Source organism: Micropterus dolomieu, linkage group LG01 (genome assembly GCF_021292245.1).
Source record: "Micropterus dolomieu isolate WLL.071019.BEF.003 ecotype Adirondacks linkage group LG01, ASM2129224v1, whole genome shotgun sequence".
Lineage (NCBI taxonomy): Eukaryota > Metazoa > Chordata > Actinopteri > Centrarchiformes > Centrarchidae > Micropterus > Micropterus dolomieu.
Window position 1 is genome coordinate 7,341,623 of NC_060150.1, and position 25,541 is coordinate 7,367,163.

General features: G+C 39.9%; 2 protein-coding genes across 2 annotated transcripts in view; one reads left to right on the forward strand and one right to left on the reverse strand.

The window, feature by feature from the left end:
• Positions 1-25,541, forward strand: part of zranb3 (zinc finger, RAN-binding domain containing 3) — a 208,979-nt gene that overhangs the window by 140,687 nt on the left and 42,751 nt on the right. The window lies entirely within an intron of this gene.
• Positions 11,958-23,290, reverse strand: LOC123974241 (signal-induced proliferation-associated 1-like protein 1). Its single transcript, XM_046054805.1, has 7 exons — positions 23,125-23,290; positions 22,378-22,612; positions 21,878-22,048; positions 21,488-21,599; positions 20,280-20,358; positions 15,919-16,031; positions 11,958-15,321 (listed from the first exon to the last, which is right to left on the reverse strand). The coding sequence occupies exons 1-7, from the start codon at positions 23,227-23,229 to the stop codon at positions 15,291-15,293; spliced, it is 846 nt and encodes a 281-aa protein (XP_045910761.1). The 5' UTR covers positions 23,230-23,290; the 3' UTR covers positions 11,958-15,290.

Here is a 25,541-nt window from a genome sequence, read left to right on the forward strand (position 1 = left end):
ACACGTAGGCTACATAATAACATCGATCTGTCTCTCTCTCTCTTTCGCCAACAGCTGCCATGTGGTCTCTCTCTCTATCCTCATAGGAGACCATCCCCAAACACACAGCCCTGCAGCCTAATTTAGACTTTCTGTAACACACACACACACACACACACACACACACACACACACACACACATACACTCACTCACTTCTCATCGGTCCAGTTGCAAACCATGGCATGCACGTTTTCACCAACCTCCAAAATGCATAGACACACTGAGCACTCAGATATTGAACTGTATACACCACACCTCACTGTGTCTCTAACTATCTCTTACACATGTTTCCGTGGACATTCTAATTGGTGTAAAGTAGACACATAGCCTACTGACCCGCACATAAACTCATTTCAAACGTGGTGTCCTTCGAGTGTCACATAACTTATCGATTGAGTGCATGCTCCTCTCAACCACAGGTGGGATTAACAGCATCGTCTCTCTGGCGCGCGCAAACACACGTACATGCGAAATATACAGTATCAACATCTAACATCCATCCAGCAGATCACTCTGAGATGGACATCGCGACAAAGACAGTTATAACAGGGATGCACGTTAAAGCCCACACCGTGTTAATTTCTACACACTCTCTCTTTCTCCGTTTAGTCATTCATTCATCATCCTATCTCTCTCTTTTTGATCCCCTCTTTCTTACCTCAGTGACGGCCTCTCTCTCGCTTGGAGCTCCGAAGCCAAAAAGCGGTTTCACCGACCCACCAGAGCGCTGCACACGAGAGAGAGAGAGAGAGCAAGAGAGAGCGAGAGAGAGAGTCCGTGGGATCAGAGGCAGCTGCTGCTCTCTCTACCACTAATATGCAGTTTTTTCGTGTATATGTGTGTGTCACATGGGCTCTCACCTTGGCCAATATATGCTGTTGGGCTCCTATAGGTGTAGCCAGTCCTTTTTAGAAGTATGTGAACACAATAATAAAAGTATTAAAACTAGATTTACTTTCTAAACATACAAAATTTTAACTGACCCTCTATAAAACAGGGACACAGAGTGGTAATAACAATAAGGAACACACCTTGGTTGTACAAAATTCCCCCCACACAGGGTGCGAACTATGGGGGATATGACATAAGCATGATTTGTGATATTTTGGGGGTCTCTAAAATATTGACAGCATGCTTTATTGCCGTTCATTTCTATATTGCATAAAATCAGGAGTGTCAGACTTCATCCAGCCAGAGGGAACGATCACCCACCGTCTGCAGCGGGCCGGTCGCTCCGTGATCTCCTGTCCCTGGCTGTACGCTCCACCGCCCCACTTCCTCTTTGTAGGGGTTGTGTCGCTACTACAACCGACGCGCTGTTAACGGTTTGTGATCGTTCCCTCTGTCTGGATGAATATTACGCATGATCCATGCACTACTGCACCTGAGGGCTCTTCCGCAGCGTCAGGTAACTTTCTAAATTCTTCCCTCTCTCGGAGAAAAGAAAGGTCAGGTCGCAAACACAGCCACGGCCTAATTGTAGCAAAATGGCAAATGATAATTATTTTTATTATTATTATAATAATAACACAAACATATCAGACCCAGGTCCACTTGCAGCTATTAATGATTCAGCAGTAACAATCTTTTCTGCACCCCCCGTCCCAGAAAAAAAAGTGATGTTGGTCTCTAACGCCGCATTCCGACCAACCGCGAATTTTCGCCTCGCGACGCTTTCCTCGCGTGAGTACATTCGCTGCAAGTTTTAACGTGAATAAACACTCAACTCGCCATTACTACCATTGTATGTACCCGAAGTAAACAATTTGCTCTGATTAAATAGCAATACAATTGACTTGACTGGTTGTGGTTAAGGTTAAGGTTGGGTTACTTCTCTTGGGGAATGAACATAATTTAATAATAAATAAATCAAATATTTGACTCAAATGACTTTACAATCATATGACAACCTCTATCCACGGACTCTTGTTTTAATTAAGACTTTAACAGGAAAGTAGGAAGAAACCTGAGGAAGAGGACATCACAATGTTTCGTCCTCTGTCTTGAACTCCAGAGTTTGCCACATTTTAAAGTGTCTATACATACAAACATATGGAAGCACAAACCAGGGAAAAAAGTGTGTGTTACTGTGGTTAGACTATGAGATAGACCAACACACACACAGGCACATATGACTGATCTTCAACCTCCTCATAAACCATACATGTCAGAGAGAGATTACTGTGTACGTTTTATTAAACTATAAATCACACACTATTGACTAAGATTTACACTAATATGGACACATCTCTATTGAAACCTATACACACTGAACAAGTTTCACTTCTTAAAAACATATCATACATTTTCTGAAGTTTCAGTACTTTACTTGTTTATGTGCTCAGACATAGTGAAAAAAAGTGTTGTCCAATTTATGCCACTTAAGTTGCACATTTTTACCGCAGCTATTTTTGTTTTGATTTATTTACACTGAACAAAATTATGAACGCAACACTTTTGTTTTTGCCCCCATTCATCATATGCTGAACTCAAAGACTTTCTCGATGTACACAAAAGGCCTATTTCTTGCAAGTATTGTTCAGAAATCTGTCAATATCTGTGTTAGTGAGCACTTCTCCTCTGCCGAGTTAATCCATCCACCGCACAGGTGTGGCATATCAAGATGCTGATCAGACAGCATGGGTATTGCACAGGTGTGCCTTTGGCTGGCCACAATAAAAGGCCACTTGGAAATGTGCAGTTTCTCTGTATTGGGGGGGTCCAGAAACCAGTCAGTATCTGGTGTGACCACCATCTGCCTCACGCAGTGCAGCACATCTCCTTCGCATAGAGTTGATCAGGTTGTTGATTGTGGCCTGTGGAATGTTGGTCCACTCTTCTTCAATGGCTGTGTGAAGTTGCAGTCAGGTCGAGACCCCGATGAGGACGATGAGCATGCAGATGAGCTTCCCTGAGACGGTTCCTGACAGTTTATGCAGAAATTCTTTGGTTATGCAAACCGATTGTTGCAGCAGCTGTCCGGGTGGCTGGTCTCAGACGATCTTGGAGGTGAAGATGCTTAATGTGGAGGTCCTGGGCTGGTGCGGTTACATGCGGTCTGCAGTTGTGAGGCCGGTTGGATGTACTGCCAAATTCTTTGAAATGCCTTTGGAGACGGCTTATGTTAGAGAAATGAACATTCAATTCACGGGCAACAGCTCTGGGGGACATTCCTGCAAAACTTGCGACATCTGTGGCATTGTGCTGTGTGATGGAACTGCACATTTTGGAGTAGCCTTTTATTGTGACCAGCCTAAGGCACACCTGTGAGTTCAACTCATGATGAATGGGGGCAAAATCAAAAGTGTTGAGTTTATAATTTTGTATTTATATCACAGCTTCCAAAACAGAGTTACAAAGGGCTTTACAAACAGGGTATATGATAAATGTAGTAAAATAAAGCAGGGTAACACAGTGCATTTATATAGCAATGAGATTTTGTCAAACACACAATATTGATAACGACCTCGCATTGTGCACACTGGTTCACTGACATGGCTTGTGCGAACCCTAAATATAATGGAGCCAATTTTTAGATTCGCTTGTGCTTTTCCTGACATTAAAATGGTCGACAATATCAATCAAAATACTGGAAAAGTTCTATTAAAAGCTGTAAATTTAAGCAGATATGTTAAATTATGTGGAAATTGCATACATTTTGGTAAATAACATTACAGAGGACGTTACAAGCCAAAAATGTCGGGAACCGCTGCAGTAGTCTTCATGTACGATATCAGTACCTTGGTACTTACAAGTTAATATTGCATAACACTTGTGTAAATATGACAAATATCACAATCATAATATATTGCACATCAATATTCTGCTTCACACTCATACATCCACATATTCTGACTGTGGGCTTCCCAGAGCTACATTTGGACATGTTTATCGGCGGATTGATCTGACAACCCTCCATTTATAAACCTGCTGCACAAACAATCAAGCCACCACAACAGTTTGAGTGTGTTCAAGTGCTTTATGTGACCCCTGTCACTGTGTACCCCTCTGTTCGAACGTAACTGTGATGTGAAAGATTGTATTCTCACCCTCTTATTTCTCACTTTTCCAAACAAATATTGAATTGACAGAAAATTAGGAACCTATATTATTACATAACATCATGTTTTGATCCTTGCCGCTGGTAACATAGGGGTTTAAACTGTGCTCCCTGCTGCCGGTGAGAATAATGATTTATAACAGCCCTGAGACAAACACTGTAGGTGTCACTGAATATATTTCTGTAAAGAGGCAGCCATTGTCAGGGTCACAGATAATGCTGATTTGTAATAATAAGGCTTTGATCTTGTCCATCTGGCATCCAAAAGCTCCCCGGTTCTGTTCTTCCAACATAGCCAGTATCAAACTGAATTTAATAATGGATGATGGGAAAGATGTCCTGTCCTTATTTTCCAGTGCACGGTGGTGAAAAATTAAAACATTAGATTAGATTCGATTAGATTCAACTTTATTATCATTACGCAGAGTGCAGGCACAGAGCTAATGAAATGCATTCAGCTTCTAATCACAAGTGCAGAAATATAGTGATTTATACAGATAAGTGCAGTTATGCTACATCTTACAATATGTACAGTGGAGATGCAATGTACAAATACTGTATTTATATATTATAAAGTATATATTAAAAAATGTATAGAGGAGAAGTGGGCAAAGAATGGAGAGTGCAAATCTAAGGTTGTATGTACAGTATATACACATATGCATTTGGTAAGGTGCAGAGTATAACAGTTGCTGATATATAAAGCTGATTTTATGTACAGCAATATTATTAAGTGTAGGAGTTCAGTCTGTGCAAAAGTGCTAAGGTGCTATTAGATTGAAGGTGTGGAGCTTAGCAGGGTCACAGCCTCAGGGAAGAAGCTCTTGCTGAGCCTGCTGGTGCAAGAACGTAGACTCCTGTAACACCTGCCGGATGGGAGGAAGGTGCAAAATCTGTGGTTAGGTTAGGAGGCATCCTTGGTGATGTTTTTGTCCTGCTCAGGAATGAATGAACAGTCAGGATTATGCTGCTGTATGCAGTGTTTTGAAGTTGTATGAATGGGGAGCAGCCTTGAGCGTGCCATTTCTCTTGCAACACATTTACAGCTTCTTAAAAGTATTATAACTCACAACATAAATAAGTTAACACGCTAGTGGCTCCACATGGAAATGGAAGGTAACTGCGTGAATATTTTAGGATGCATTAAGAAGCCATTGTGCACTTTTACTTTCAGCTCATCACGTCATGTTAAGTGGAGATTTGACCACTGCCAAGAATATATTTGTTATTTTTTGCATTTAGACTAAATCCGTTTTCTATATATTTGCCAAATGTAACTTTTAGCACATGTTCAAACAGCAAGACAATTTTCATTCTATTTTGTCATCCCTCCGGGGCTCCGCCTCTCTGTCTCATCATCTTAGCTGAAGAATACCACCTTACCCTTTTATTGTCTCTCTCGCTCTCTGCTGTCATAAGCCCTGTCTATGGCTTCTTAAAGGATATCTCAAATTGGCTACTATTTCTAATTATGTATCACTCTAAATAGATTTCATTAAGGTCAACCAAGTGCATTCTCATTATCTTGTTGTCGTCTTTCCTGGTTGAAACTAAATAATATCTAATGCACACACCTGGTGGATAGGTTTGTAGGATAATTAAGTCAAGCAAAAGAAGGGGGCGAAATCTCGCACACTTTTGGTTTGGTTGTATAATGAAACTTGAATGTGTTTATGAGTTATTTATCTCAGGAAAACAAAGTTGTTTTCTCAATATAATAAGTTAATTATTAAATTAGCTCAAGAAAAAGAAAGGTGGCTTTGTTGAGATAACAAAAGTAACCTGTTATTGTGAGTATTTATCCCAAGATAACTTGAGATAATTAATTCATGATCCGGAGATAATAGGATTGGTAAATAAACATATCTATGACAAAAACCCGTCTTCAGCTTCCATACTTGGGTGTTTATTTGGTCTCAAATGAATAGATAAACACACTCAGAAGCTCCATAATATTCACTGAACGGCAAATGTTGTGGGATGTTCCCTCTTCTGTTGCAAGGAAGCCAGTAAACTTTCCCCATGTTCACCCCTTCTGCCTCTTTCTCACTCTGTAATCTCTCCTAATTTTTCATCTGGAATAGGTGCAGGTCTAACGGCTCTAAACCAGGGTGCCGTGGGCACGGCAGATAAACTGTTATCTGATGGGGACTTTTAGCCGAGCACTGAGGCACATCAAAGCATCTGATGAAATCATGGACAATGGGAGGAAACTGGGTGCTTACTATAGTCAGGAGAGTTACACACCCTTACTGTGTGTGTGTGTGTGTGTGTGTGTGTGTGTGTGTGTGTGTGTGTGTGTGTGTGTGTGTGTGTGTGTGTGTGTGTGTGCAACCACATCTCACATTAAGCATCGACACACAGCATGTTTACAGGGATTCAGGCGGCATGTTCTCATTGCTGGTGGTGGAGACTAAAAATATTTGTCCTAATTCAACAGAATATTACTGGGACAGAGAGTGAAGTGACAGCATGCTTCAAAAGACAGTTGTTCCTCTCTTTCTTTGCTTTCTTACTTTCATCCGCTGTTTAGTGTGTAAATGGAAAAATGGACGTCAATATGCTCACAAATCAATACTTGCACTTACCAGCTGTCATACCAACTGTCTTCAAAAGCAACATTGATACTAATGGACTACTCTAGCCTGACGCACACAAACACACACGGAAACTATAGCCTCCACTCTGGACCAACTGAATTATTGAGCAACAGTAAACAGGAAGAGAAGATACCACTGGGTAAGTGGTTAGGTGGGGGTTGCCCCACATTTGGTGATCTTTTATTGCTCTCGTCTTCCAGTAGTATTTACACACGCACCCATGTTTGTACATCGATACTTTGCAAGGACCTAAAAAAAACCTCGTTCTCATTCTAAACTTAACCCTGAAAACCAGATATCTTGAAAAACAACCAAAGTGGGGTAGGGGAGTGGATCTGTCTGTTGGGCAAGAGCTGTATAAAGTATACAGTATAACTATATAAAGTCCAAAATAAGTATTATAAAATAGAAAGTATGTTTACTTTGAATTTTGAGAAGGTACCTTAAGTTCGGTGGGGGAAAACACATTAGTAAAATAAATATCCACACAACAAATGTGCATAAATCATGTAACTAACATTGGCATTTCAACATTAACAATGTGTAAAATACATAAAGTAGACTCAGTAGACAAGTAGAACATTCCCACATCCAATTTGTTTAGATACCATATTTGTGACACTTACAACACAATATGCTCAATACTGGACAAAATGATGCAGGCTACCCCCAGAATTTAGGCACAAAACTAATCTTGTATTTTAATAAGCCGAATGATGGAAGGATGCCACAGGCAAAGAGGTGAAAGAAGGGGACATTAGAGGTCTTGAGGAAGCGTAACCAGAGCTGCCAGAGAATAGAAACATTGTTCTGGTGTGTCTTTATGCCTTGCAGAACCTGGTGAAATGTGTGTGGAGGAAGGTGCTGGAAATTATTCATACACCATCTACATGAGCCATGTAGTGATACAATTCAACACAGTTCATCATCTCCACTGGTCCAAGTCTCTATTATAAACATTGACAAATCAGAGTTACGGTGTGTGACACTGATCTGACTCTCACAACGTCCCCCGCAGAGCCGGTAGTCTTGGTACAGTAACAGCAGGCAGCATTGTTGTTAAGGGTAAGTCCAGGCATCCTGAACGAGAAACTAAATTCAAGTATCTTATATCTTTTGGGTTCTGCCCAGAGCTCATGACCTAAATCTAAAGCACAGTGCAGGAGTAGGCAGGGTAGGTGGAGGGAGTTTGCATGTCAAAAGGGTGAACTTAAGAGGTGGCTAATGTGAGTTTTGGAAGATTTAATCCTCCACCTCAGCTCTGTTTTTAGAAAATAAAATAATTGAAATGTTTTTATGGCAATTCTGTCAGTAATAAGTAATTGCTGACAGGTGTACACTCACAGAAAAGATTTAGAATGATTCCTGTATTGAGTTTGTTAATCACTTTTTCATGGAGCAGTCCAAATCTTTGTTAATGGACTAAGTAGAGATTTTCATAACGCTTCACATCTTGAGCTGAGATGAAAAATAGAGGAGATGCCAAATATATATATATATATGTGTGTGTGTGTGTGTGTGTGTGTGTGTGTGTGTGTGTGTGTGTGTGTGTGTGTGTGTGTGTGTGTGTGTGTGTGTGTGTGTCACTGGGACAGTGGAATACACACAGCCTTTGCAAGACAGCGACGCAGACTGACAGCTTTTGCGTAAAAATCACCAGATCGCCTTAAAAAGCGCGAAGGGGCTGTTCACATCTCGAACGACGGCAAACAACAAAGTTCTGCCTCTGAAGAACAAAAACACATCTACTTTCTCTCTGTCTCTCTTCTTGAGTATTTGATGAGAGCTAAGAGCTGCGCAGAGACATGAAGGCGTTGTGTGGGCTGCTGGAGAGTGTGGGATAAAAGCATCAAGGGTCCATACATGACATGCAAGAGAAAGGAAAAGTCAAGATAATGCCACATGCTGCTGGTAAACAGAGATGTTTCATTCTCTCTACAGTCACATGGATAGAATAAAAGCTTCTTATGCACAGAAAAGAATTTGTGGAGTAAATCTATTAAACAGGGATATCCAAAGGGTTACAGTAGCAACACATTTAGCCACTGACCTCTTGTCCAAATATGCTTCATGCCACTGTGTGCAGAGCTTTTACAATATTTTTCCAAATTGTTCTGATGACATACTGACAGCTGTTTGTCCACTGTGGACTCCTTTTAGCCCATTCATGTCAGTGTTTCCGGGTCAGATCTGGTGTTGATTCTACTACTGATCAGTGACTGTCGGACATTTTATAATTAGTTAGGTTAGGTTAACTTTATTGTCCCCAAGGGGAAATTCTGCATATGCACAGTGCAGTGTTGCTTCATAAAAACCATCACAAAAGACATTAACAAGAATCTGAGAAGCATGTTGTACTTCATAAGAGGAAAATATAAACACGTAACATTGACAACATAGTTACATGGATTAAAGTGCAAGTGCTAGAGTGGCTGTGGCTTTTTGCTCCATTGAACTTAAGTTTGTGTAAAGTGCATATGCTAAGGTGCTAGTATATTTATTGCACATTGCCCTATTGCACCGGGATCACAAGTAAAGTGATGAAGTGCTCACATATGTATTGCACACAGCACTATTTTACATTGTTCAGCAGCTTAACTGAGGCTGGCACAAATGATAATTTTAGGAATTTCTCTATTTTACAAGAGATGGCCGAGTTAAAAATAAACCACAAAACTAATTATGTTTATAAGTTATTTTATTATAATGTTGGGGAACCACATGCGTTAAAGTCGCTTTAGAAAGTTATTTGAATAAATAATACATGATAGTTTGCAGCTAAAGAACAGAGATATTGCACTTAAATTTCTTACACTGGTGCAGCATTATTGTGTTTATAAAGAAAGGTTATAACTGACTGGGGAAATCTGTCAGGAACACAAAGGAAAAACACTGTTTTCTCCCTTAAAACTCTGAACAAGACTGTTTTTCAATCTGCATTACCCTTTAGACCCTGCATGATGGTCTAATGTTAAACCCAAAGGTACACGTTTAGCCTTCACAGGCACAAAAACATAGCAGGCTCTAGCACTTCCTGATCAGACATCAATTTAAGTATTGTACACTTCTCTCTGTAGCAAATCCTTGAAAGGAACCCCGGGTGATTCAGCCCCCTCACTTTCCACCTGTACCAAAGATGACTAATGTGTGGCCTCCTCCGCATAACACCTCCCCTCCTCTCTACCAACACCGCAGTCACCGCTGAGCTGGCCTCAAACAGCCCTGAACATCGCTGCAGGTGGACAGACTGAGATAAGCATAGGTCAGTCCACAGCCGCAGAGCTGACGGACCAACAAGTCTGCACTTTATAGCTGCTGTACTACTTGTTTTGCACACTATTCAGATGTTAATTCTTAAAACAGTCAGATAATTTTGTTAAAGCTCTTTAACAACAAAAAGCCTAGATTTATATGGACAATGAAAACCTTTAGTCCAGGGGATCCTATGTCTGTTAGCCTTTGGACAAGAAGACTGTATTATCAAAGTAATAATTACTATGGCAGCCTAGGATACAGGTAACCTTGACTTTTTGGTAAGCTATATACTACCTACTGTACCTTCTGTACATGCATGTCCCCCTTTAAGTCATTTGTTGTTCACTCATGCAAAAATTAGAGGCGATTCTGTTTTTTGGTACCAGCAGAGGGAATACCAATCTTTTTATCCCTCATAATAAAGAAGTGATGTCGCTTTTCTCACCACAAAAGACTTCCTAAAGCTCCAGGAAAAAGCTAATAAGTGGACAGTAAGTGAGCTGGTATTTAGTTAAATAAATAATCTAGTTTAAAGTACCTTTATCTTAAATTTCTCTCATTGTTTATATCTAGTCTTAACTGTTTTTTATAGTCTGTTTCACAGAGGCCTAATTTTTCTTCTTTTTTACAAAATCATCTATTTGGAAACTAACAAAGTTACCTACATTACACAATATTTTGCTTGTTTGCAGAGTTTTTTTTCCCCCGTTTGTTTTTTATAGCTAGCAGTTTTACTTACAAGGTAATTTATATAGGCTGAAGAATAGTCTAAAAAGCCTTATTTATTATTATAGCTCCCGAAAGCACACATTAAATGTTTTGTAGTGTTGCATGTAAGTAATTTAGATCGCATTTTCATTAACTGTTGTTTAGATCCAGCAGTGCACTGTACAGTACTCCCCCCCCCATAAAGTAGAAAGATCTTTATTCTGTGTTATAAAAAAAAAAGCTGAATTACGTTCCTATCATTTCCAATCATCTCTTTCAGCAGTGGCGAGCAGCTACTGCATGACAAGTGTAGAAGTAAACACAGGCGACTTGGTTTCTGGCTCTGGCTGTGAGAGCAGTTAAACTGCAATCAGGTGAATCAGCATGATAGGGGAACAATAGGAGCCTGAGGCAGACACAGTCCAAATCCCAGACCTCACCCACTCCTCACTCTCTTGTTACTCACTGCCAGATACAATCAGACAGTCGCTCTGCACGAGAAAATATAGGAAATCCACTTCCCCTCGGACTGAAAGTCAGCTGTTGTGTTCTGTATTAATGTATGAGAGGGCCAGAGAGGAAACATGACAAATTATGTTGGTTGCCGTTAACATCAGTTTATTATAATTGAGGTGTTAATTGGAGATTTTAATTTAGCATTTATTATGTATTGTTTGTAAATTAGTATATTTATCAAGTTCTATTTAAAATGTTACATATTATTTATGTGTATGTTTAAATTACATATAGACACAGTACATGCACGTTATATATTAGTTATATATATTGATATACTTTTTTAATATATATTGATAATTTTTTTAATATAGTGTATTTCACTCCAGCATATTTTATTATACACCATATATTGTACTATATGCTATTACATCTATCACTGTCTTATTTATCTCAGGAACATGTGCGAAAGTGGTTCAAATCTGCTTGTTGGACCTAGACCATTTATGCACACTGACAATAAGGCACCTGTCATTAGCCAATAGGGTTTTGACCAATGTCAATTTATTCTACGATTTTTCTACTTGTTCTTTACTCTCCTCTAGTTACTGCATCTGCATAAAGCTTTTTTTCCCCCAGTTATGTTGTGTCTGTTGTTCTTATTTGTGTGTCTGTTGTGCTTATGTTCTTGCTCTATACTACAAAAAAGTGTAAATTCAGGTTTCACATATGACACAAATGGCGTTATAAACATTTATATATATATAAAACAAAACATCAACACAATTAAAAGAGAAAAGCAGTAAAGTGCAGAAAGACAAACAAGTCGACAGCATCACAAGTCGATACGCCTTTTATTTATTTCAGAAACTTTAATACTGTGATCACTGCAAATGTCTTTTTCATACCTTTACATTTTACAAAGACAATGGATCCGGGATGTAAACAGTATTTCTAATTCTGTAAAATGCATGGTCCTCATGAAACTGTGTGCTTTTAATCACCAGTCAGAGCTGATCACTTCACTGTTTAGTTTGTTCTTCCAACAGGAGGAAACAAAATGGATCTCGACACGGCGGCTTTCTGAAACCTTCCTCCCCCTGCTGCAATCACTAACCTCACAAGTTGTGTTCGACTGAAAATCAGCACCCCTTACAAACAACATCCAACCTGCTCTCGTCTGATCAGTGACGCCTAAGGAAAAGAAGGGTTCAGATTTCTTCAAGTGATTAAAGTCAAGCACCTTCCTCTGTTTGTCAGGAACTGCACTGGCAGAAAAACTACGGAGCAACATCTAGACAAGATTATACAGGAATGGATCAAATCCCTCTTCTTATCCAAAACCTGTAAACACATTGTGCAAAGGTTCTTAAAAATAAAAGCTTTTACAAAATGGAACATTTGAACATTCACATCATTCATATCTTTCTGAAAAGCACCAAAAACAAAGCTGTGGAAAGACAAAGACTATACACTGTAAAATAACTCAATATTCACATTGGAGTAACTGGACTGGTGTGTGTGTGCGTTTATGTCTTTGTAATCTACCTAACATCCAACTTAATGCACACTTTTAAAGATGCGAGCAAAACATCTGCACTGCACAGTTTGTCATTTGGCCATACTTCGTTTGAAATACAAAAAACTAGAGCACTTTCCATGTACAGTAAAACATTACCTATTAGTCATCATTTATACATTGACACGCAATTTACACTCCAAACGTCCTGGATAGGGGAACATTTCTGCCTACAGGACTCGTATTTTGTGTATATTATGAGGATTTCACATTGTTGGATGACTAGACTGCTTTTCACAACTGGCCAACTTGTTATACAACCAAATCATCTCACCAAACAACATACATACTATTATACTGTTCACTGGTGTTCTGTCTACAAGAGATTCTTAAAACAGAACCATGACTTCTTTTTGTTAAGCGTATACTCATCTCCCCGCAAAACTGCAGAGCTGAATGTCTGTTATAGTAAACATCACATTTCTTAGGCTTGTTGAAATTCTCTTTACATTCAGATCGGGTGCCGTTTTGTGCTGCAGGGTTTTAATTGCATCAATTTAAGAAGCAAATTTACTTTAAGAGATTCAAAAACTGGGAGTGTTTTTTTCATCAAAGGGTGTTTTGATAGAAAAAGGGACAGGGAATTAAGGCTTAAACCACATTTGTGAAAAATAGTTTAACTGTACACGCTCAGGTTAGCAACATGAAATAACCCCAACACCTGGCTAAGGAAATAGCTTTGTGGCTCCCACTTGCGTTGTAATTAGCTTTGTGATTTGGAGACCATTTTATTTGAATAATTCGAAAAATATACTGCATGTAACTGAATGCAAAGGCACACACTCCGACACATTTCTATACACTTCACACACCCTGTGTCTGGAGGCAGGCCAGCCAGATTGTGGTTCAGTAAAAATATTCATATGAATGAGAGAGAGAAATGCTGGAGCACATTTATGAGGCACAGTCTACAACTGTGAGTGTGAAGTTGATTCAAACTAATAAGTGTGTAAGGTGAGTGTGTGTTACCAGGTGTGTTCATTTTTCAGGATGAAGAAGAGCCTTTCCCTTTCATCTGTTCCCCAGGTGCTGTTTCAAAGGCACGACCCTGCTCTGCCTGGGAGTAAATGACCAAAATAAGTGACTGTAGGCACGGCTGGATAGACTGGATACATTCACACAATGACAACACACACTGCCCCCGGTACAGGAGGTGCTGTAGCTCCCTCTTATCATGGAGTATTTCAATATAACCATGTAAGTACTTTTTTGTTGGATTACTTTCTCACAAGATCCTCACATTGCCAACAAATACTGAACCTGAGGAAAACTAAAGATGTTAAAATTTAACACGCACCCACACACACACACCCACATACATACATACAAGTACACCTAAGGTCTGCTTCCTTTATCAAAAATCACCCTGTGATTGTCTCTCAAAGCTGGCTTCTGATTTTTCTCCCTGTCCTGTTCTTGCGTGGCCTCCCGGTTGATGTCTGTCTGATTGCAGAAGAGGCGGTGGAAAAATACAGAGTGACTGGCAGCACATTTAATAATCATGACATTTCCACTGGTCATCACTAGAGGGCACTGTAAGCAACACAACAGCAGGCTTGGGCACCACAAAATACAACATAATACAGAATTAAAAGCATATAGTCGGACTTTCGCCAGAATTAAGAAAGAAAGCCATTTAAATAATATAGCTAGTGATCGTTTCTTGAGGAACTAAACACTCATGTCAGTTGTACTGTACGAATAGAACAACTTATTTATTGGAATTATAATACAAGGAAATAAATTAACCTGGGGAAAAAAGTTCTCCCCTTACTTTTCCCTCCCAAAAATGTCTCGAACATTTATTATCAGCTTGCTCTCTGTATTCCAGACAGTGGGATGGTGAGTGGAGTCCTCTTTCCTGCCCCTTTCCCTTTTCACAAAAGCACGATGTACACCGCTTTAATGGAAAGGATGGAGGCTCTTGTGCAGCAGAGACTGGTGTCTTCTAAGATTAACCTTTGAAAAACACATTTTCCCACATCAATCATCTTCCCAGAGCAAACTCCCCACCTTTTTTGGAGACAGACAGGAGTCCTGACTTCTTCCTATTGCTTTTAAGACACATACAATTGGGATAGACCAAAGCACTCTGGATATCAGTCATGTTTTATGGCACCACATGCCGATGGCTTATAAATATACTCCTCTGTGGGGTGTTGGTTTGTGCTGTAGAGACATATAGGATACTGTAATCCAGATATGAGTAACACAGAGGAGGGACAACCCCCCAACCCCCCAAAAACAAATCCAGGATTCCCTCCTGTTCAGCGGCGGATCGACCTGCTTCCATGTACATGGCTGACGGACAAACAGCCTCGACGTCCCCTCCGTGGTCAGTAACTTTGAGGAGAAGAAACACTAAACTTCTTATTCTACATTTTCACGTGAAGTGCCCAGTGGTCTTGTGGCGTCACATTCATCTTGTTTGTGATTTCAGCAAACTCCAAGCGGCTGGGCTGGCAGTTTTGTCGCGTATCTGTCTGACTTGGCGTGGCTTTTCAGAGACTTCTTCTTTTAAGTCACATGGATGTCTCTGCTACCCTCTGCTGTGGCGGGTTTGATTTGGCACAAAATACTCGAGTCACGTTTCAGAGAAGCTGCAAACATTGATCAAAATATCTGAAAAAAAGAACAAATTGGTGACATAAAAAGGCCTGATATCTACAGTAGTTTGTCTGTAAAAAGTACTTCCACTGGGAAAGCATGGCAGGGGAGGTCTGGTGATTTTTTACGTTTACACCAGGATGAGGCAAAGCTGACTCCTTTAGAAAGAGTTGGGAGGGGAAGAACTTCCTCTTTGTTGGCAATTTTTGCTAAAAAGATTTTGGCACAGGAAGATGAGAGAATGATCAATTCTGCATCGCTTTCATGGTCTTAATGGAAAGTAGAGGTCAGTCCTTCATAATTTGATAAACGACACTCATTTTTCTTAAGTCTCATCCTGAGAAGTTTAACAGTGGAGTGGAGACTGAGACTGGCTGACAATATTACCCACTGATGTTTGAACCCAATGGAAGATGGTCAGAAGGTTCAGCATCAGGCTAACTGGGTCTAACAACAAGTCTCCATATTTCTTGTGCACAATTTCTTGTCAGTGTCGATTGCCCGCTGCCTCGCCGTCCAGACTGTGTATGTATGCATTTGTGTACGAAGTGCATGTGTAAGTAGAAATGCGCTGGCCGGACTCAGTTCATGTCGATGGTGTTGAAGACCCACTCTGTGAATTTCTTGAGCTTTGCAGCAGATGTCTGGGACTCCTCCTGCAGTCTCTGGTTGTCCTCCCAGAGCCTCTTGATCTGACCCTGAAGCCTCACCTTCTCTTCACGCTCCTGTGAAAGATGTTACATCAGATAAAATCAATGAATGAAACCAGTTATTAGGCAGCTAACTTTGGGAAAAACTGAAAAGAGTGACAATAATGAAATGAAATGTCTCTTAAACAAAACAACAAAATCACAAAACATTCAAGATTCAACACATAACTTTCTGTAAAAACCTACTCAGCTGTTTGGGGTTCACATAAACATCTCAGGCCTGCAGACAGTGAGTCGGCACTAGATAGAACTTCAGGGCTTTGAGGGAAGATTTTATCAGATGACATTTTGAATCCACCAACAGCACTAGTTGGGTGCATACATAAATATCCAGCCAGTTAAATAAAGCACTGAATCTGAGGAGTTTTGTCTTCATGCTCTGAATCAGCTGATTGCTACTAGCTTGAGGACACTTGAGATGCAAGTTAGTAAGTTTTCCTGGTGTTAAACTGATCTACTGCTACTTAATTAACTAATTTAAAAAGCAGAGAGCTTAACACTTTCCAATATTTCACAGACAGCAGAGAATTGCGTTACAACCAGACTACAGCTATATTGTGGGTGACAACTTCCCTGTTTAGAGGTCAGCATTATTAACAGGTAGGCCACAACGTCTGCAACTAGCATCTCAAAGCAACTTTAAAATGTGACCGAGGGCCACAGCAGCAGAGGACCTTTTAGTTTTCAGTCATGTAAGTTCAGAACAAGGTAACAGAGCTTCTGTACACGATCACCAAAACTGGGTCTACTAAAAATATTCCCTGATGCTGAAGTAGAATTTGGTGCAAATAGGAATCCATTTGGGCTGGGATCAACATTAGATGACCTGGAGAAATGGTAAGAGGAACGTTTTCTTGGTTCACATTATGCAGTGTAGGACCACCTGAACATCATTAGCTAACTTGTTGGTGACTTTCTTTAGTCGATTGTTTTTCAGTCAGACACTTTTGGAAGGATAATAGGCTATAGTCTATGGCTCTTTGAAATGACAGAGTGTAATTAATTCCCTTGACACAAGGGAGAGTTTTAGGAGTAGGTAAACAGGATATTTGTTGAATAAATGTGCTGCCAAAAAATCTGCAAGAATAGTTTAAGTGTTAGCTTGGATCAAGATAGGTGTGTGAAATGTACCACACAGAAGTTGTTTTTGAGCCTTTTACGTGGGAACACAGTGGAAGCAACTGAAATGTCGACACAAACTGGAAAAAGAGTGTATGAGTGGATGGGAAACCATCTGAGTCTAGGGGTGCAACGAATCATCATCATTGTCACTAAAAATCAATGATGAAATTAGTTGGCAACAAATTTAATTACGGATTATTTCATGACGTCAACGGGCCATAGCAACACCCAGATTGCTGGAGTTAAGTGAAAAGTAGCAACATCAGTGATAGCATCTCCTTCAAGACTTAAAACCATCAAAGTGTCAGGAAAAGTGACACCCCACATCCCTATTTACTGTGAAACCACTTATTAAAGGTTCAGTGTGTAAGATTTAGTGGTGACGGTTGTGAACTGCAACACTCTATCCCTTCTACCACTGCCCCCTAACCTTTCAAAGAGGGTAGGACAGCTATGGTGTCTGACACAGCAGAAAAGATGTCTCTTCTGAGACAGCAGAGAGTGGCCAGTCAAGAAATGAGGTTTCTGTAGCTATATTTATTATGAAATTATATTGACTTATTTGTTCAGTAAAACCATATTATTGCGACTTTGCCACTGACAGACAACATGGAAAATGTAAGCCAAGTGTGTGAAACACTGTCACTGTTTCTGCACCACAGTCCTTTATAAACCACAAATTAAATAAAGTTTATACAAACATTGACAAGGGAAAAACATTAATTCTCTCAGCCAACAATAATATCTGGCTCGCTGCCAGATTATGGTGCTTTGATAGCGGCAAAAAATATAAATAAATAAATACTTTGATGGCGGTGCTGAAATAGATCTCAGTCATGACAACAGCAGTTACTCACATAATCACTTCCTCTTTAGTGGTTTTCCCAACAAAAGCTATGTATTCAACATAGTGACATGTGTCTGCACTGCCTGAATTCTACCAGAAGTAGAACAAGAAGAACGTAGTGACGAAACACGTTCTGTAGTGCTGTCTGTCCGATTTCAGCTACTGTAGAAACATGACGATGTGATGTGGCGACGTCCACAGCAGGGGGTGCCCACGGTTATGTACATATAAATGTCTCATTCTAAGGTAATAAAAACATAATGGTTTATTATGTAAGGTCTTTATACACCACTGAAAATATAGATATGGATCTTATATTGCATTTATGTCGATCCTCAGAAATATTACACACTGAATCTTTAAACTCTGTTAGTGGATATGTTATCCAGATATTAACGGTCTGATCTTGCCTTTGTGTTTACACCTGGTATTTCTAATGTGTTCTTGTTATCCTCCTTAAAATTTCTGTCTTCCAAACCTGTGTGTGAGTAATTTGAGGTGGCGGCTTATTCGCCCCAGAGTCCCTTAAAAAAAATCATGAGTGTACAGTTGAGGTAGGGGAAACTTTATAAACTTTGTGAAACGCTGTCTACCACAATTTCACTACTATTTTACCTTTATGTAAATTCAGCAAATGTAATACATTAACTAAGTTATTCCTTTGTATAAAAATATAGTGTCAGTCTGCCCCAGTGAGTTGCAGTACCGGCAGTAAGCTACTCTGTCACCAGACACACACATATTTCTTACCATATATACCTGACAGGGCTTGATTCCAGTGGAATGTTGTTGTCTTTATTGTTAATTAGCACATGCCTAAAACAAACTCAAGCTAAATTTAAAAGCTGATAGCTTGAGTAAGACATCAAGTAATTTTGCGATTAATAATCTGAAGAGTCAATTATTCGTTAGTTGCAGCCCTATCTATTAATAAGAATTAAAGAGAAAAGTTAAACTGTTCTACTCCTTCAAGGTGACTTAAAGTAAAAATAAAATTTTAAGTGAGTGCAGTGAAATCTGAGTCAGCGGTTTACAACGAGAAGCAGCAGAGTGTAACAAAGGCTATGTTCAGACTGCAGGCCAATGTGACCCAAATCCGATTTTTTTGCCCATATGTAACTCAGATCTGATCTTTTTAGGACAGGGTGAACAGCCAGAGTCACATGGAGTCTGTTTCATATGTGGTCCAAATCCGATTCAGATCGGATCTTTTTAAATGCAACCTGAGTCTGGACACTCAGGTCGGAATTGATGCGATTTTAACGTCACTCTAGAGCAGCTGTTTTCACTGTCCTAGTATAATTAAATAATATAAAAAAAAAAATGAAGTTGTGAGCATGTGTCATAATTCGGGAGAAATGTGACCCATGAGAGAACAATGAAAAACGTGAGTCTTCCATGAAAATTGGGAGGGTTAGCAAGTAGGAGCTAACTGGAGTAGAGCTGCAACGATTAGTCGATTATTTGATTAGTTGGTCGAAAGAAAATGAATCGACAGCTATTTTGATAGTCGATGAATCGTTTCAGGCATTTTTTTAAGCAAAAATGTGGAAATTTGCTGGTTTCATCTTCTTAAATTGAGGAGTTGCTGCTATTCTTGGTCATTTATGACAGCAAATGAAGAGTCTTTGGGTTTTTGGACTGTTGGTCGGACCAAAGAAGAGATTTGAAGACTTCACTTTGGGCTCTGGAAAATTGTGCAGGAGCATTTTTTACAATTTCTTGACATTTTACAGACTTAACGATTAGTCAATTAATCGTGAAAATAGTCGGCAGATCAGTCAATACTGAAAATAATCGGTAGTTGCAGTCCTAAACCGGAACTAACCTCTGCTGCTTTGTTTACTTCTGTACAACATCGTGCTGTGTGTGACATCGTGTTATTCATCTGCGCATGCACTTTCAGGCCGTGGTCAGTACACACTGGTGTCTGATATGGGCCACATTTAAGCAATAAAGTGAACTGTCAAACAAAAAAATCTGATATGGGAAAAAATCAAAATTGAGCATTAAGGCCTGCAGTCTGAGAGTATCCAAAAATGGTGGCAGCGCACAACTGCTGTATTTTCTACTGAAGACAAAATATTTAGTTACATCTGCTCCCTGTTTCACTGTATTCAAATCAACCACAGCCTTTCATTTTTTACCCCTACTGGTTCTTGAATAGAGATGGGGAGCCAGAAAATAATCTGTCAAATAATCTGTCAGCACAACAGAGTCGAGGTTGTAAACCTTAAAAAAGAAAATTATAATAATATCAACTGAAACTCATATTTCTGTGCTTTCTCTCCCACCTTCTTCAAGTCCTCCTGGAGCATCTTCACCATGGCCTCCAGCTTAGTCACCTTCCTCTCCAGGCCTATGTGACCCTCACTGTGGAAATGAAACACATACCATTGGTAGGCCTTGTTAATACTTAGTAAGAGTGAATAAGTTTACTTTGTTATGTTCAATCTTGACTTTAAAACTTGCTGCAGAACCATGAGTGAACACAGTGTACAGTATGTACAAAAAACATATTGGTTTACTAATCATCAATTAACACACTAATTAAATTAACTGATGGTCTTTTTAGCAGTAGTTTTACAGATGAGGTAGTGAACTATACATTTTCCTCCAAAAAGGAAAGCAACAGGCTCACAGTCTCAGAACAAGCTGCAGTGTTGAAGCCACCCGTGTTTCTTATTCATTTCCTGTGTGTGAGCATTTTGGTTTTGGCTATATCACTACTGTTGGAATTTCTAACAGTAAATCATGATATTTCTCTGCTTCATAAAAGTGGGGTATACAATTCTGGAGAAATCCAATACCAAGACAATTACCATGATAAAGAGTGAACGATGACACAGTAAGTAATGTAACTAATGTTAGTTAGGAAAGTGTTGCTATTGCTGCTGCAAAGCTAACATGAGAGGACGAGACGGTCCTAGAGCAGCACACCAGCTGCAGACTGCAATACTCACAGCTCCCCCGCTGCTTTAGTTAACATCACAACAACAGCATGTCTTGGCAAACTTGAAAGTTAGCTAAATGTCTGTTGGCAAGGCTTGGCTGGAACTGCTGGAATAGTGTTGTGTGACTTGTCCATACAACAGACTTCTCTATGAGCTCCTCTTTTCTGCTTGCATGGTCAGAGTCCTCCTGTTCAGTATTGCCCATGTCTGAATAAACTTCACTCTCTATCACGTTTGTTTATTCTGAATGCAAATTTCTTTCCTGTAACACCGGCAAGTGTGGAAGAACGGACCACGGTGAAGTTAGTTTTAAGTTTGATATTAGTTTTAAGTTGGTTATTCGACAGATATCTGTTGAATATCCAACGTAAAACTAATTTCACAAGCGGAAATATTACGGTAAAGTGTGGAATGATAGGCGTTTCTATCTTCAAACAATATATTTAGTCATATGGCACAGCCATATCTGCAATCATGATTCCTTTCAGGTATTAACAGGGTATGGTGTGGATAAATAAATACAACTGGTAAAGAGTGTATGTTGTTACCTAGATGACGGCCGTGACAACGGAGCAGGCTGCAGCTCTATGTGGGGCTGTTGCGGACTGGAAGCACCGCTGCTTCGGTGGTTTGAATCTCCAAACACATAACTTCTCTGAACTGGAAGAAGAGGCAAAATGACAAAAATGCATAATAAACTTTTTAAAAGCGCCACCCTGACCTGGAACTGAAAATATAGGTAAGTCTTCTCCTAATGCAATATACACACATGGTGTAACACTGCAATAATTAAAGTCTATATTATAATAACTTGTAAAATGCAATCTGTCTTTTTTTCCCAGGGTCATAAAATACATGACTTACTTCAGTGTACTTGTGCAAAGGAGATAAACCACATAAAAGAAAATACTGTACATGTGTGCACTTATTTGTAATACCATAGTGTGTGTTTCTTTCACTTTCAAATGTACTGGCCACATCCACCAGGTGTGTCCACTCCAAGGGGCTGTCCCTGTCTGAAGACGGGAGGGGCATCAGCTCCTGGGGAATGGGTCCACGATGACGCTCCACCAAATCCACCAATGATGTGTCAGATGCCGAAAGGTCACCTATAAAGAGAAAAGTTGAAAGAGCTGAATGTAAAATGATTTTTCTATATCATTTCTATTTAAATTAAACGGGTGCAGCAGATACAAATCAGTCCTATCACATACCCTTTAAGTTTATTTCAGCTTTTTATGATAAACATTCAACATGTCTTAGTGTGGATGGATAAACCTTGTCTTGGACTGATTTCATAATAACATAAAGACCTATGGTCACAAAATAAACTCTTTTAAAATAGATAAAAGCACCTAAAAGCACATTTTGAATGGACTCCAGCTGTTAGTAATATCTTTACGGGCAAAATACCTACACCCTCCGTCCTCCTACCTACCATGGAGTTTGACTCCCAGCTTGTAGGAGGGCCGTCGGAGGGGAACACCACGGGTTGTGGGTGATCGTGGGAGGGTGGAACAGCTGAACAGAACATCAGTGCCGAGTGCCGGTTCAGTCATTGAGTCACTCAGGGAAGGAAGGCGCTGGCCACGATAGATACTCTCATCTGACAGGGTACGATGGAGTGAGCGGTGGCGGCTGAGAGGCTTGCCTGGTGGTGATTTCTGGCCATGCTGCAAAGGAGTTAAAGTAGAAGTGATGAAGAAGTGTTATTGTAAATACTACTAAAACACAGGATCTGAAGCCATGCATTATGTGGGTGAACAACTGTACAGAGACCAAGAGCATCAATGCTTCCGGTGTGGGAAAATCTCTAGTTTAGGTGCTATTATTTACAAATGGATGTTGTCATTTCCTGCCTGAATGAGATGTAAGATGGACTGAACAAATGTGGGTAACTTATTGAGGTTTCCAAGGGCACCTATCCTAACACAAACCTTTCTGTTAAAGAGACATTCAGAGGGTAATCTGTCAGGAGCAGAATTATAATGACTTGATTTAGCCTAGTCCAATCAGGCTTTATCTAGCCAGATCTAAATGATGATAGCAGTATATTTCAGATTTATTAAAATATAAAAGCTGTAAGGTAAAAGCCTTGCTAGCAGTATTTAGTCATTTAAGAATAAGTTCCTTATAAAGTCTCTATTAACAGGAACATGATTCACAGACATGCCTGCTGAAGCACCTTTTCTTTATGTCTGCGTGGTGGTGGTGGCGGGCTGTCTGGGGCGCTGTGTCGCTTCACATCTTCCTCCATAGTAGATTTGGCATGAGGCTGGGGTGAATGCATATCCCGAAGAGAAGGCCTGGCTGCTGGGGTAGGAATAACCTCCACTCCACCCTCTCCTGGAGATTTCCTAAAAACACCCACAGACACAGCCAGACAATTCACCAACCATAATAATGAGATTAATAACATTGATAAATAATATAGATATGTGGTCATTCAGCTTCGATAGTAGAGCTTTTGACTGGTAAACTGCATTCAGTCACTGCATCACTGTTGAGCCTGTAGTGTAATATAATTTTCAACCACAGGGGGGTAATCAAGTAATACGGATATTTTTACTATCAAAAGACATTAATAGAAAAGTACAGTGGGTGGACAAATAATGGGATCAAATGTAGTCTTATACAGCAGCCCTACAATAAATACTATCATTGTAAACCTAGTAATGTGCAATTTTGTTACCCTAATACATTTACAGGGATGCAGGAAAAAAAAGAAGCTCCAATCTGATAAAGCACTGCAAACTGGGGTCATCACGTCTGACAGATTCAACATAAATAAATGCATTGTAAGCTTTCCAAAAGCTAGTACTGATTAAGCGCTAATGTGATTGTTAATGATATTATAAGTCCTCGCGTTCATTCTCCACTAGGGTTGCGCGATGGTCTCTATTTTCATCTCCGCATTTCATCATCTGATCATGGCTACTTGAGATCACCGATTGCCGATCTGATCGCCAGGGGGCGGGGGACATGTTCCAGAAAGTCAGTGAAATGCCAGCATGGAAGAAACAGGGGTAAACCACCAGAAACATTTGTAAATGCACAGTGCAGTGTTTCCCACATAATTACCCGTGCAGGGAGGAGGGTAAAATCAACAGCAGCTATGTACAGCATGTCAACCTCGATAACCTAGCTGTATTCTAACATTAACATATCCGTCTCCGACATTGACAGCGTTGTGTTAAGAAAATAGATAGAATTACTTCTCAGAGTTAAGTTCAGTGCATTATATTTTCTATAAACACACAGCTCTGTTATGATGTGTGTGCGTGCGTGTGCGAGAGAGAGCGAGAGAGAGAGAGAGAGCGAGAGAGCGAGAGAGATTTTACTCATCAAATAGTATGTGGCGTTCAGCGTTGATATTGTGGCGTGTTGTGTCGCCACAAATAAATCAATGGCTGGGAAACACTGCAGTGTGTTGCAGATTCTAGAGACTGTTTTTATGTAATTTTCTGATGACATAAAAACTGATTAACTGAGTTAAAATCTTCTGTTCCGATAGTTAGTTAAAATCGCCTTAATATCAACGCATGAAAAACCAATAGCCGATCATCCCTTCAATCGTCGATTCAATCACCAATCGGAACAACCCTCTTCTCAACTCCCCGCAAGAAACGATAGGTTTACAAAAGCAGACTTCAATCCAGTATGACCCTGGTTCAGTTGTTCCAAACTGTCCTACGCTACAGTAGAGCAGAGATAAAAGATTAGGTATTTCCTTCTAATGTAAGCACTGTAGGTAGACCATTACAAAACCACACATATGCGCATCCACCAGGACCAAACCACTAGAGAAATGAAATGCTGAGATGACATAGTTTTTAAGGGCCACCTACTGTACCTTTGAAAAATTTACTTAAACTCCACAAACTCTGGAGGCACTTATATACATGTAGCATATACAGGTGCTGGTTATATAATTAGAATATCATCAAATAGTTGATTTATTTCAGTAATTCCATTCAAAAAGTGAAACTTGTATAATTTATACATTCATTCCACACAGACTGATATATTTCAAGTGTTCATTCCTTTTAATTTTGATGATTATAACTGACAACTAATGAAAACCCCAAAATCAGGATTTCAGAAAATTAGAATATTGTGAAAAGGTTTAATATTGAAGACACCTGGCGCCACACTCTAATCAGCTAATTAACTCAAAACACCTGCAAAGGCCTTTAAATGGTCTCTCAGTCTAGTTCTGTAGGCTACACAATCATGGGGAAGACTGCTGACTTCACAGCTGTCGAAAAGACGACCATTGACACCTTGCACAAGGAGGGCAAGACACAAAAGGTCATTGCTAAAGAGGCTGGCTGTTCACAGAGCTCTGTGTCCAAGCACATTAATAGAGAGGCGAAGGGAAGGAAAAGATGTGGTGGAAAAAAGTGTACAAGCAATAGGGATAACCGCACCCTGGAGAGGATTGTGAAACAAAACCCATTCAAAAATGTGGGGGAGATTCACAAAGAGTGGACTGCAGCTGGAGTCAGTGCTTCAAGAACCACCACGCACAGACGTATGCAAGACATGGGTTTCAGCTGTCGCATTCCTTGTGTCAAGCCACTCTTGAACAAGACGCAGCGT

Coding starts and splice junctions, on each gene's coding strand:
- LOC123974241 (XM_046054805.1), bottom strand. CDS start 23,229: ATGCATTCACCCCAGCCTCATGCCAAATCTACTATGGAGGAAGATGTG. Junction 22,049..22,377: donor GCTGGGAGTCAAACTCCATG/GTAGGTAGGAGG, acceptor TTCTCTTTATAG/GTGACCTTTCGGCATCTGAC. Junction 16,032..20,279: donor TCCAGGAGGACTTGAAGAAG/GTGGGAGAGAAA, acceptor CATCTTTCACAG/GAGCGTGAAGAGAAGGTGAG.